The 13,410-nt window shown below is 45.7% G+C and overlaps 1 protein-coding gene across 2 annotated transcripts in view; it reads left to right on the forward strand.

The window, feature by feature from the left end:
* The first annotated feature begins 221 nt into the window (after positions 1–221).
* Actn2 (actinin alpha 2) overlaps positions 222–13,410 on the forward strand; it is a 77,558-nt gene continuing 64,369 nt past the window's right edge. Inside the window, exon 1 of one of the 2 annotated variants that reach the window (XM_052727548.1) lies at positions 222–572. In XM_052727548.1, coding sequence (XP_052583508.1) covers positions 447–572 — 126 coding nt within the window. In that variant the 5' untranslated portion in view covers positions 222–446. The remainder of the gene's footprint in view (positions 573–13,410) is intronic. The other variant, XM_052727547.1, reaches the window with a different exon arrangement.

Below are 13,410 nucleotides of genomic sequence, written 5' to 3' on the forward strand. Positions count from 1 at the left end.
GTCAGCTCCCCAGTTGTCGCCCTCCTTCCCCCTCGGTCCCTCCTTCCCTCCAGGTAGCTGTCCGAGGTGTCCCTAGGTCATCCCTGGGAGCCAACCCGGAACAGGGGTGGGCGGAGTCAAGGCGGCGGGACCCAGAGCGGGACTCTCCTGCCAGCCAACCGCACGTGGTAGAAGCGGGGGAGTGGGCGGAGCCTGGGTGTGGGCGGGGCCTTCCACACGTGACTCTCAGTGGGCTATTAATCCGCTGGTCGCTGCTTCCCGGCGTGCTGGTGCTTCGCCGGAGACTCTGCGCCCAGGCGTGCCGCCCCAGGAACTGCACAAAGGTCACCGCAGCCCACTGCCTATCCATCCATCATCCGCCCATCCATTCATCCATCCATCTTCCGTCCGTCTGTCCATCCCTCACGCCGCGCTCTCTTCCCAGCCGCCCACAGCCGCCCAGCGCCATGAACCAGATAGAACCCGGAGTGCAGTACAACTACGTCTACGACGAAGATGAGTACATGATCCAGGAAGAGGAGTGGGACCGAGACCTGCTCCTCGACCCGGCCTGGGAGAAACAGCAGAGGAAGGTGAGCAGGGTCCCTCACGCATGTCTGTGTTCTGGTCCCCATGGGGTGGGGGTGTCGCCGGTTGTGGCCACTAGAAGAGGCCCCCTGGTGGAGGTGCTGTGGTCCTCCCAGCTTCCCACCACACCCGCCCCATCAGAAAGGACAGCAGATCCAGGGACAACAGGCAGGACACCGTGTGTGTGTGTGTGTGTGTGTGTGTGTGTGTGTGTGTGTGTGTGTGTGTGTGTGTGTGTGTGAAGTTAACATAAGTCAGAAAACAAATGATGTTCAAAAGATTTTGTTAGCCTAGAATCTGAGAGTCTCAGGTCTGCTCTCCTTCATGACCTTGGCCTAAAGTTGTTCTGTGACAGGTCCTGCTGTCTTCATTTGCCCCAAGCCTGTCTTCCCACTAAGACACAAAATGAAAGCCCGCTCTTTGCAAACTTTCATAGGTCTGGCCCAAAGAGTGGTTGAAGACCATTTGTTAAACATGTTGGGCTCTTTAGAGAGGGATGCTGTAGAACCCTAGACATTCACCCACAAAGTAATAATCATTTCACACTCTATTTATAGTTCATTGAGGTAAGCACACAGGGATGAAAGAGGCAGCCAGCTCCCAAGAGCTCCCTCCCCATCCTGGTTGGTGCTCTCTGGGGCCTAATGGAACATTCCACTATTTCAGGGTTTCTTCTTGATCCTCTTGGCTAAGCCAAATAGGGGACACTCACCAGGAGGCTAAGTTCCACCTTGATTTGACTGGGCACAGAGCCTGGATGGCAAGGCAAGATAGCAGACTAACCCAGCATTGTGACAAAAACCAGTGTCCCAAGCCAGTGCCTCATGCCTACTCTTCTTATTTCTTCTGGGCATGAGGAAGGTGGATTTCCCTCCTAAGAGCCTACTTTTAAGTCAATACTTAGTGCGACTTGTAGGTTTCTATAGCTGCTCCTGTGGATGATTGTGTGACAGGGTGTGGACAGTAAGTGTTTAATGTTGGAAATCTGTGTGCCATCTCACCCAGTGGTGTGGGCAAGAAGGAAAAAGGCCTCGTGCTTGGGTAGTGATCAAATAACCAAGCGCTACTTTTTACATCAGTATTTCTCTTTTCTTGTCTACTCTCTCTTAAATTCCCAGTAACAGTCCTGTTCTTTAACCTTTCCACTCCGCCTCATTTCCTAAGGTGTCTGTCATCACCCCCTTTCTTGGGAACAAGGGGTTGACCGATACATTTAGAACTGGAGTCTTGTTAAAGGGCTTACCGAGAGGGAGGCTCATGGCCCTGAGACTTACACCGTCTGGATGTGTCAGTGTGTAATCACTTGGTAAGAAGTTGAAAAGGGACTTTAATTCTAGCAATGAACATCTCATTTCCTTTTTTAATTTTCTCAACAAGTTCGATTACATTTTTCATAGCTTAAAAAAGAACTTAGCTTCTATGTTTTTGTTTTGAAGATTGGTCATTTCTTAGGAGGAACAATAAATACCACAGCTTAGGCATGGAACAAGAAGAATGCCCATCATTTTTGAAAGCCAGAGTCTATTCCAGAACTTTCTGTTGATTCTAAGAAAATACAATACAAAGCAGGTGGAGACATTGTCAGTTTCTGAGGATGCGTCGTTATGCTTCCTGACCTATTTAATTTAAAAATATATTCACAATATTTTTACATAAGTAGTATTGTCCAATTTTTTTTTTTTAGTTTTAGGATTCCCGAGTGACCTGTTATTACAATTGTAATAGCACTTGAAGTATGTTATTTAAAAGCTGAAATATCACCTGACCCAGTTCAAAACAAATTCCAAAAAGTGTAATACAATCATTATTTCCCCCCTTAAGATATATTGAGCTGAATGTGGCATCACATGCCCACAATCCCAGCACACAAGAGGCTGAGCCAGGGGGATTGCTGCAAGTTGGAGGCCAGCCTGGAATACATATTGGAAAAAAGTGGGGGGTATAGCTTAGGTGTTGGAGATGCTAGGGGAAGCAGAGTCCTGACTTGCTCAGAACATAGACCTGAACGGATGTGCACACAGCTCTTTCCCCTTTTGGTAGAGAACCTGCTGCAGTCAGTGAAATTGTGTGGAGCCATGAGCTCGGTGCAGCCAGGGCAGTGGCCTCTATATTTGTCCTATGAGCCACTGTTGGAACCGGGAGCGGACAAGATGCCATTGTTTCTATTGTGGGCCACCTTCTCTGCACTTGCCATTTCACTGATATGCCGGGTATGTGATCTGTCAACAGATGCTGGTGGCTCTCGATGACGTTGGTGGCACACTAATGGATGTGGTGCCTAATTATACCCACAGTTCAGAGGCTTGGGACTGTGGTAATCCCTGCCCCCTGGTGTGGAATGCCTTGCTGCAGAAGGCCTCAGGAACAGTAGAGTGCTTTTTTTAAAGGTCACTCGAGATGTTGGACTTAGAATGTGTGTGCTGGCATGCCCACCTTATCTGTGAGGGGGTATTGGGACCATGGAGTAGACTCTACATGGTCTATAAGGAAGATTGTGTTTTAAATTTAACTACAACTCAAGGAGAGGAGAACAGTTCCTGTAGTGCTGAGATGGAACATTTAAAATAGTAATGAAGGCTAGGAATGTAGCTCATTTGGTAGTGTCTGTCTAGTATCCAGTGGGTCCCAAGTCCAATACCCTAAATAAACAGGGTGTGGTGGTATATGTCTATAATCTCAGCACATGGGAGGTAGAGACAAGAGGATCAGAAGTTCAAGGTCATCCTCAGCTACATAGTTGGATTTGAGGCCAACCTGGGATGCAGGAGATTCTGTCTCAACAAACAAACAAACAGGAAACAGGAATGTCAGCAGAAAGTATCAGGTTTTAGCCGGGGTGAAAGAGAAAAACTATCATTCAGGACAGTTTAGGGATTCTTGTTTCCAGGTAAGTCAGGCTGCCCTCCAGGGCTTGTCAAAACCTTTAACACTGATCTTCTCCCACACACGTGGGAGTCTAGAAACAGGTTTCCTCTGCATCAAACAGTATGCTCGGGCTTAACCTCCAGGGAAGCCTGGGCAGATGGAAACCTGTCACAGCAACAGTCCTGAATGTGCACTGTCCCTGAAAGTACAGGACAGATCTCTTTAACCTCATGGGAGGTGAGAGCAGGTCTTTAAAGAAAACTTGAGTGTTTCCATACCTAAAGGGTTCTTCCATCTTTAATGTGTACCTGATGCCATGATCATGACTTTTCTAACCTGTGGACATTCTGGTGTTACTGTATTCTTTCCAGTTTAGTTGGCTTTGTTCTTCATGGAGCTGTCTCCTGTCAGCCTGGCCACCCCAATAACATGTGGCCATGTTGGATCAGGCAGCCTGGAATGATAGGTGTGTGGGAGCAGCTGGACACAGGGTGGGGATTAGACTGAGAGGTCAGGATCTTTTGGACTGCCCCTTCTGTGTTCTGTGTGGGCTAAGGGCACTTAAGGGCATGAAGTCCAGGCCCTCAATATTGGGAATTGAACCTGTGGCTTCATAATACTAGGCAAGTGCTCTACCACTGAGCCACATCCCCAGCTGTGACATGAACTCTTGTGTAAAGTTTTTATCAGGAGAAAAGGAACTAATTGGCCAAATGAACAAGCTTGTGGAATTTCTCAGATTCAGGAGGCCCTGATGGTTCTCAGCTCTACTTGGTTCTTTCTGTTGAACTGCAGTTGAGTCCACACATCTTTCAAGCCTCAATTTGTTTATTTATGAAACAAAGATAAAATTCTTTCATACATCACCAGATTGTGCCTCAGTCAAGTATTTAAACTGAGTTAGTTTGAAGGGACTTTATATACCGTAAAGGGATCCATATATATTAAACACTACTGTCAGCCTTATAAGGCAGTACTTGTTAATTTGACCAATTGGTCTGACAGTCATCGGCACTATGCTTGGACTTGGGAGAGAGAATGAAGTGTAAGATTCAATCCTTGGTGATTGAGATGTACTATTTGATAGTAGTAAAATGTATACAGCAGGAGCTGGGCATGTAACTCAGTGGTAGAACACTCGTCTAGTATGAGCTAAGCTCTAGATTCCATTCCCAGCACCACACACATCCACATCCACACATCCACATACACACACACACACACACACACACACACACACACACACATCCACACACACACATCCACAACATATACATCCACACACACATACACGTCCACACACACACACACATCCACAACATACACATCCACACACACATACACATCCACACACACATACACACAAACTCAATAAAAATATACACAATATACCACTTTATTTTAATATTTTTTTTAAAAAACATACCACTTCAGCTATTTATTCTAAAAAATTTAACATTTGGCCGGGTGGTGGTGGCGCATGCCTTTAATCCCAGCATTTGGGAGGCAGAGCCAGGAGGATCTCTGTGAGTTTGAGGCCAGCCTGGTCTACAGAGCAAGATCCAGGACAGGCACCAAAACTACACAGAGAAACCTTGTGTCAAAAAAAAAAAAGTTTAACATTTGTTTGTATGTGTCTAGGTGCACGCATGCTATAACTATGCATGCCATGGATGCTAGAGGATAACTCGTGGGAGTCAGTTTTCTTCTTTCATGATATAGATTATGAGGGTCCAACTCAGGTTATCAGGCTTGGAGACAAGCACTTTTACCCACTGAACCGTCTCACTGGCCCCCAACTTTAACCATTTTAAGGACACAGTTCATAGGCATTTGCCAGATCTCTTCTATCATCCCATCCAGAAACTCTACCTCTCTCTATGCCCCTTCCCTGGTGTACTTTTAAAGATAAGATTTGCATGTGTGAATATTTAGATCACAGGAATGTTTAATAGCAAATGCTGGATGCTCATCTAAAGCTTAAAACTTCTGGGAGGTGGAATAAGGAGAATCATTGTGGGTGGAGAATGATAGGAGAGGGTTTACAAGAGGGTAGAAGTTGAACTGGGTTTGCACTAAAGTAATTGTTAGCTGAGCGAAAAGCAGAGAGAAACAGCCTTCTGGAGTCGAGAAATGGTGTGAAGCCCTGTTGCAGGTTTGGCGGAGAGATAAGGAGGAATAATTGCTGGGTGAATCTAATTAAACAGATGTGATCTTCCCAGTGAGTGTCCCTGCACCTAAGACTGGAGACAGGCACTGACAATAGCAGTGTCTAATGAAGAGCATCCCTTTATCATCCAGAAGACTGGATGGGAAGCTATTTACAGGATGTATCATCATTCTGCACAGGGCATGAACAGCTGTGTCCAAAGTGGCTAGCTCCCATGTCTAGGGAGGAGAGACTAGAGTTCTAGATAGTCGTACAGGCCAGAGAAAGCTTTTAAGAGTGGAAGGATAAAGGAAGAGGTGAGGACAGACTCTTATGTGAGTTTGAGGAAGCCTACACATCCGACCCAAGGGAGCAGTTCTTACAAATACATGCTTAGTTTGCCTGAGAGGTTCTAAGATGCCCCAAATCACTGTTTTTGTCTTCTGTCGTTGGGAATAGGATGTGCCCTGTCCTTTCAGGCAGATTCACCAAGTAAGAAACGTGAGACCAAAATACGATTTTCTGTGCACGGGGGAGGAGGAAGCGAAGTCTTGACTGGGACCCTTAATTAAGGCAGTGTCAGAGAGCTGTCTGAAAGCCCTGCAGTTGGTTGCTGCAGCTAGGAGACGCCCACGGAAAAGGCGCAGGCTGCAGTGGGCGGGGAGCCGCGCAGAGGAGTTGGTATAGAATCCGTTGGAGGACAGTCAGAACTCTGCCTCCGTTTCCCTGGGAACGGGACTAGTTCTTCCAGAAGGAAGAGAAAGCAAATGGTGGGGAAGTAAACTTAAATGCCGCTTTCAAAGGAAGGGAACTCTTAAGTGCAGGAACGTGGCCTCCTGTGTGTTCAGTGTGTGCAGGTGCACTTGGGTGTGTGGGGGGGCGGCGGCAGAGGTTGAGATTAGGTGTCTCACTCGGTCTCTTCTCACTTTATTATTTTGAGACAGGGTCTTTCATCAATGAGAGACCCGGAGCTCACTGATTCGGCTAGATTGCCTGGCCTGCACCAGAGAACCTCCTGTCTCAGCCTCCCCAGCACTGGTTTTACAGACACGTGCCTTTGCAACTGACTCTTTATGTGTATGCTGGGGATCTGAACTCAGATCCTCATGTGTAAGCAGCAAGCTCTTTACTGACTGAGCCCTCTTGCCAGCCCTAGATGTGGGTCTTTCTGTAGAAGTCCCAGGAATGTTTTAGTGTAGTTTTATGATGTGTTCTGCACCAGCACACATCTGAACACAGGCTCACCCAGGCATCACTACACACTCTTTCTCCAGTGTTCTAAACTGGAAAGTCACCTAACCCTGGTGATGAGGAGATGACGAGTGGACACAATGTGGATGTCACTCTGTCATTCTCTTCCCACAGTCATTGATTACTGTATCAAGATGCCGTTCCGTCTCCTACACGTGCGGTCCATCAGTTCCCGGTTCCCATGGTGTCACTTTCTAGACCTACCCCTTCTTCCTCTTGTCTCATTTCTAAGTCTTTCATGCTTTCCAAATTTCCTGCCCTGGCTAAAGGTGGTGGCTTCATGTGCAGTTCTTCCTCTGTGCTCTGGCTTGTCACCAGCTTTTGTCCATGGCTCTGGCAAGAATGATCTTGGAAAGACATGAGCCGAGCTGAGGTGTCCGCGGCTGCTACCACCACCTTCTCCTCCCCCCTCCTCCTCATTCTCTCCTCCTCTTTTGTCAGTATTGGAAACTGAACCCAAGCCTTATGCATCTCAGGAAAGGACTCGACCACAGAGTCTCTGGTTGCCCCTCACTGTGTTTCACCTGCTCCTTTATGTTATGTGCACCCCCTCTCCTCCCTCCACTTCTAAGAGTCATACTCCCCCATCTCCCATCCCAGCATCCCCACTCTGGGAGGTCTGCCTGCTGGGATAGGAGTGTCTTGATGCCCTGTCTCCTAACCAGGGCTCAGAAGTGTCACTTCTCTGCAGCCCCAGGCCCCTGATTGAGCTTGCGGAGAGAGCTTGCTCATACTTATTGAATGAGCAGATTATGAACCATCTTTCTGAAAACAGTGAATCTAATTAGCTTTTTAATTAAAATTTTAATTTAAAAAAGTTTAATAGTTTTTAAAAAGTTGTATATATATGTGGGTGGGATATATATATATATATATATATATATATATGTATATGTGTGTGTTTGTGTGTGTGTGTGTGTGTACAAGGTTTTTTTTTTTGGATGCCAGAAGGCATTTGACCCCTTGGAGCTGGGGTTACAGGTGGTTGTGAGATGTTTCCAGCCCTCCCCGCTCCTTGTTTTTTTGTTTGTTTCTTTTACAGTTTTATAACTCTTTGAATTCCTACTAACCTTGTTTTGTAGTGCTTTTAAATATAGAATGGGGCCAGTAAGATGACTCAGTGGGTAAAAGCACTTCCTGTGCAAGCCTGATGGCCTGAGTTTGACCCCCAGAATCCACATGGGTGAAAGAGAGAACTTCCCTCTGCAAAGTTGTCCTCTGACCTCCACTTGTGGCACACAAGCGCATATTCACAGATACATCACACACACACACACACACACACACACACACACACACACACACAGGAGGGGGTGGGGAAGAAGGGGGACTTGTTGGGACAAGGAATGGGATCAGCAAGAGTGGGAATGGGATAGAAGATAATAGAGGGTGAGTATGGTGAAAATACATAGTACTGGAGAGATGGCTCAGCCATTAAGAGCACATGTTCTTGAAGAGGCCCCAGGTTCAAATCCCAGCACCCACATGGTGACTCACAACTGTCTATAACTCGAGTTCCAGGGGATTCAACAACTTCTGATCTCTGTCAGCACTCTGCACACATGCATGTGGTGCATAGAATGCATGCAGGCAAAAATACTTATATGCATAAAATTAAAAAATATTTTAAAAGTGCTTGTATGTATTTGCACATGTCATAATAAAAACCATTATTGTATAACTAATATATGCAAATAAAAAGAAGAAGAAATAAGAAATGTATTTTATATAAAAAACATGAAGAATAGATAGAAGTGATGTCACATAGTATGTGAGACCCTGGAGCCACGCTGGCCTGTGCAGCATTAGTGTGTATCATGTTTTAGGCCATGAAGTTAACATGACTGAGTTGTCATGATTCATTTGTTTTGCCAAGGGGGAAAATAAATTTGTTCATCATTGTCTGTACAGATTGCTGTCTACTTTGAAAATAGATCCTTTGTGGTGTCTGGTACAGTAGTATGTGTGTAGTGGGGTGGAAGGTGAGGAGCCTGTAGCTTGGAACAGACTCTCAGTGGTTGTTAAACCACATGGTTCAGTGGAGGAGTATGAGGTTGTTTGGGGCAAGTGGGAACTGTATGTAGAAAGAGGCTACGGTTGACTTCTGTGCAGGTAATTGTAACTGAGACCACAGGGGCGCACAAGAAACCTCATCTTTGAAAGTCGCAAGGAATCTTCAAACTAGGGAAGTAGAGGAAGGAGGATGGAGTCCAAAATCACCCTGAGCTCCTCACTGCATTGAAGGCCAGGGTACTGGGCGATGCTGTCTTCGAACAGCAACAAAAAGTTTTCAAGTGACTTTGTAACAGTGAGACAGATGTGAAGACAGTAATCGCCGGGGAGGGGGATCTCGTTTCTCTCTCGAGATACTGTGTATGTATCGGGTGGAACCGATGATCCTGACTCCCCCAAACTGCTTGTTGTTCAACCCCATGAAGCTCCTTTACCCTTATTGTCACTCAGACTCTATTCCAAGTTCACTGCCAGAACCACAAGACAGCTGGGCTGTAGAACTGAGCGGTGACCATGCTACCTTGATTTCCAGTGGCTTTAGTGTGTGTTTCAGGGAGTGAGGGAAGTGTTGGGGGTCTAGGGGAAGCTAACCTGTGGGATGTGGATTGAGGAAAGATGAGGCAGAGGTGGAGACCAGGGAGGGGCACAGGGGACGCAGTAGAATGAACTAAGAATGGAGGACTCCAGAGGAAGAGGTCACAACAACTGAGTGTGGAAGCCGTGCTTTTCTGGATGAAAACGTGCATGAGTTACACAGCTTGGGACTGTGCAAATTTGTCAAGCTGTCTTTGGTTTTTCCTTCTGGAGAAATTGCACCTGGTACCCTGATAGAAGATCAACAGTGATCCCAGATCTTCTACTTCCTGGAGCAGAAGCCTGGGGCTCTGGTACCATGGAATGGAATATCTCTTACTTCATGAGACAGTTTACACCTTCAAAGCAAACTAAAGCTATGAGGGATTATTTGAGGGTACGTGCTCAAGTCTTTGGCATAACCCCGAGTATGGCCACTGGTAGGCTTTATTGAGGGTGACATCATTGAAAATTTGTATGGATTACTGAAGAAACTAGATTTTTGTTTCATCTTAACATACCAGGTATAGAATTAAACTTCAACATTAATCATTAGTTTACACACACACACACACACACACACACACACTTTTCCCCCTTCTTTCCGAGGCAGAGTTCCAGTCTGTAGACTGTGGTGACCTTGAACTCTTGCTACTTCCTGCCCTGTCTTCCAAGTGCCAGAATTACAGGCACAAGTCACCCCTTCAAACTCCCTATTTCATCGTTTGAAAAATTACAGACGGGTTGTCCTTACACAGGTATTTTATCTTAGGATTAAAAGACAGAACCATTTTGTTTATTGGATAATTTCAGTCATGAAAATAGTAAATGACACATAGGATTTTGCCAGCTTAGAGATTCCCCTGTAGAGAATACTTTTTTTTTTTTTTTTTTTTTTTGTTTTTGTTTTTTCGAGACAGGGTTTCTCTGTGTAGCTTTGCGCCTTTTCCTGGAACTCGCTTTGGAGACCAGGCTGGCCTCAAACTCACAGAGTGAGTTCGAACTCACAGAGATCCGCCTGGCTCTGCCTCCCGAGTGCTGGGATTAAAGGCATGCGCCACCACCGCCCGGCGAGAATACTTTTTTGTTTGCTTGTTTGAAAACACATTGGGTCAGCAAAATGGCTCAGGAGTAAAGGCACTCTCCACTGAGAGTGACAACTTGAGTTTGAATCCTGGGACCTACGTGTAGGAAAGAACCAACTCCTGAAAGTTGCCCTCTGACTCCCATGTATGTACTGCAGCACACATACATACACATAAATAAGTAAATGTAATCTTAGGATTGTTTTTAAAAGGAAACAGATACACTGATGAGAGACAGGCGAGTTGGAGAGATATAAGCTGTGGGTTTGCATTTACACACTGACTCTTCCGTTCTACTATTTCACTTTTATGCAATTTGAGGTGATTGGTGATTCTGTTGACTATTTTGGCCATGTATTTAGATTTTTGGAGAAGGACCTCTTTTTTCTTTCGATATAACACTAATCCCCAAATTAAAAGCAAAACCCAAGCAGACAGTAAAAGTGATATTTTAATGTATGGATTTTCTTCTCTTTTTGCCAGTGGGTTTTTAAAAGGTGTGTGTAGGAAGGGATTTTGGCACATCATTCCTGGTACCCTAAACTCTTCACTGTATGGAGCGGAGGCGCAACTGTTTTGAGAATTTCTAGACATCATTTTAACCATATATGTATCACTGTTCGATTTCACAAAAATCGTGCAAGACACACATTTTTGTCTTCAGTTTTTGCTCAGAGATGTTGAGTCACCTGCCGAATGGCTGCCGAAGGTGGGGAAATGGTAGCTAGAAAATGCACATAGAATTTTGTCTGAGCCGGGCGGTGGTGGCGCATGCCTTTAATCCCAACACTCGGGAGGCAGAGCCAGGCGGATCTCTGTGAGTTCGAGGCCAGCCTGGGCTACCAAGTGAGTTCCAGGAGAGGCGCAAAGCTACACAGAGAAACCCTGTCTCGAAAAACCAAAAAAAAAAAAAAAAAGAATTTTGTCTGGATGAAAAAGTTGCATTTTATCTTACAATTAAAATTTTGTGAAAGGATAGAGTTGCCAGTTACTCAATTGCATGTTTTTTGGGTTATAAGTGGTAAAACTAGATTTCAGGTCCAAGCTTCTTAACTATAAGGGTAGATTAAAAGCGGGAGCGGGGAGGGAGGGTAGGCTAGAGGTGACTTGGTGGTTAAGAGCACTGGCTGCGCTTACAAAATACCCAGGTTTGGTTCCTAGCACCCACATGGCAGGTTACAACCATCTGTAACTCCGGTTTCAGGGAACGTGAAGCCCTCTTCTGGTCTCTCTGGGCACTAGGCACTCTCAAGGGGTGCACAGATAGACATGTCGGCAAGATACTCACACAAATAAAATGAAAAAAAAAAGTTATTCAACTACTTCTGTTTTTGTTGCTGTCTGCTCAGATCTATAACCAACAACCCCAGAGCAAGTTGTTGAATTTTGGCTGGGATGAAAGTTGAATTAAAAGTCTAGAATTTTAGCTAGGGCTATAGCAGAGTTGGTGTAGTGCCTGCCCCAATGCACAAAGCCCCGGGTTTGATCTCCAACACTGTATACACCCTCTGTGGTGGCACCTACAATCCAGCACTTAGCAGGTGAAGGCAGGAGAATCAGAAGTTCAAAGTCATCCTCAGCTACCTAGAGAGGTGAAGGCCAGCCTGAGTTACATGACACCCTGTCAAAAATGTCTAGCATTCAGTCCATCTGGTTTTTCACTCATCTGAAACCTCCTGCCCCTGTGGGAATGTCTGTGCATCTGTGGATTTTTAATTTCAAACCTTACTAACTGGGAATGTCTGATGAGAGTGGAAATCCTGCATTTTAAGCTTTGAGTACACTATCACGCTAAGGCTTTCTTCAAGCAGAACTCTAGTGGTTGCTTCATCCAAGAGAAATGCCACGGTAGGAGGAAGGGACCCCAGGAAAAGGCAACCAGCCTCTCTCACAGTTTTCAAGGACATCCCACACACAGCTCATGTGTGGGGGTAACTGCTTGTATGTTTGACTGAGTTCCTGAAGCAGAGCCAGGGGCCTAACTAAGTATTTGAGCATGCATATGCATCGGGTGAAACCATATGAAGCTCAGGGCCAGCAAGATGGCTCAGAGGTAAAGGCGCTTGCACTTGAGTTTAATCCTGGGAACCCAAATGGTGAAAGGAGAGAACCGACTCCTGAGTGTTGTCCTGTGACTTCCACAGTTAAATTGTGGTATGTGTACAGCCATGCCCTTCCCCCACAACACAAAATAAATATATGTGATAGAGAAAAATTAAAACATGAAATTCTTAATGCTGACTCCCAAAACTACATTTTGTGTGTGTGGCGGGGGGGGGGGGGGGGGGGGGGGGTGCAGAGAGGCAGGCCAGGTAAGCACTCTACCAACTGAGCTGCCATCGGCCCCCACCCCACTTTTTGTGACAGCCTCTTGCTATGCACCCAGGCTAGTTTTGAACTAAAAATTCTCCCATCTTAGCCTCTCAAGTGCCAGGGTTAAAGACTGGCGCCTCCACGCCTGGCGTCTGATTCAATGAGACACTGCTTTGTCACTGTTGTCCGATGTCTTCAAGGTCCTTGATCAGGAACACAAAACCCCCAAGTGGAGTTGCCTCCTTCAGGGAAGCAAAAAATGGTGTGTTCAAAGCCAAGAGTTGAGGGCAGAGCTGTCCCCCCACAGATGTCTGTCTGTCTGCGGGAAAACATTCCGAGGTCAGAGCCCCCTGGAGAGTCAGCCTACAGTGTTAGAAAATGATAGTGCAGAGAATCACATTATGTTTAGATACATTCTGCTTTTATTTATTTGACTTCTTGTTAGGAAAATTTTCAAAAATGTGCAGAAACAGGGAATAAAATACATCCATCCCTCTCTTCATGGGGAAGAGCCAAGTTTCACAAGTAGGGGTTGTTCAATTTTAAAAGGAAGAGGGATATTTATGGTTACAAACACTTTTTAGGAAAGCAGCT

The sequence above is a fragment of the Peromyscus californicus genome, unplaced genomic scaffold (assembly GCF_007827085.1).
Source record: "Peromyscus californicus insignis strain IS unplaced genomic scaffold, ASM782708v3 Scaffold_8__1_contigs__length_139910024, whole genome shotgun sequence".
NCBI lineage: Eukaryota > Metazoa > Chordata > Mammalia > Rodentia > Cricetidae > Peromyscus > Peromyscus californicus.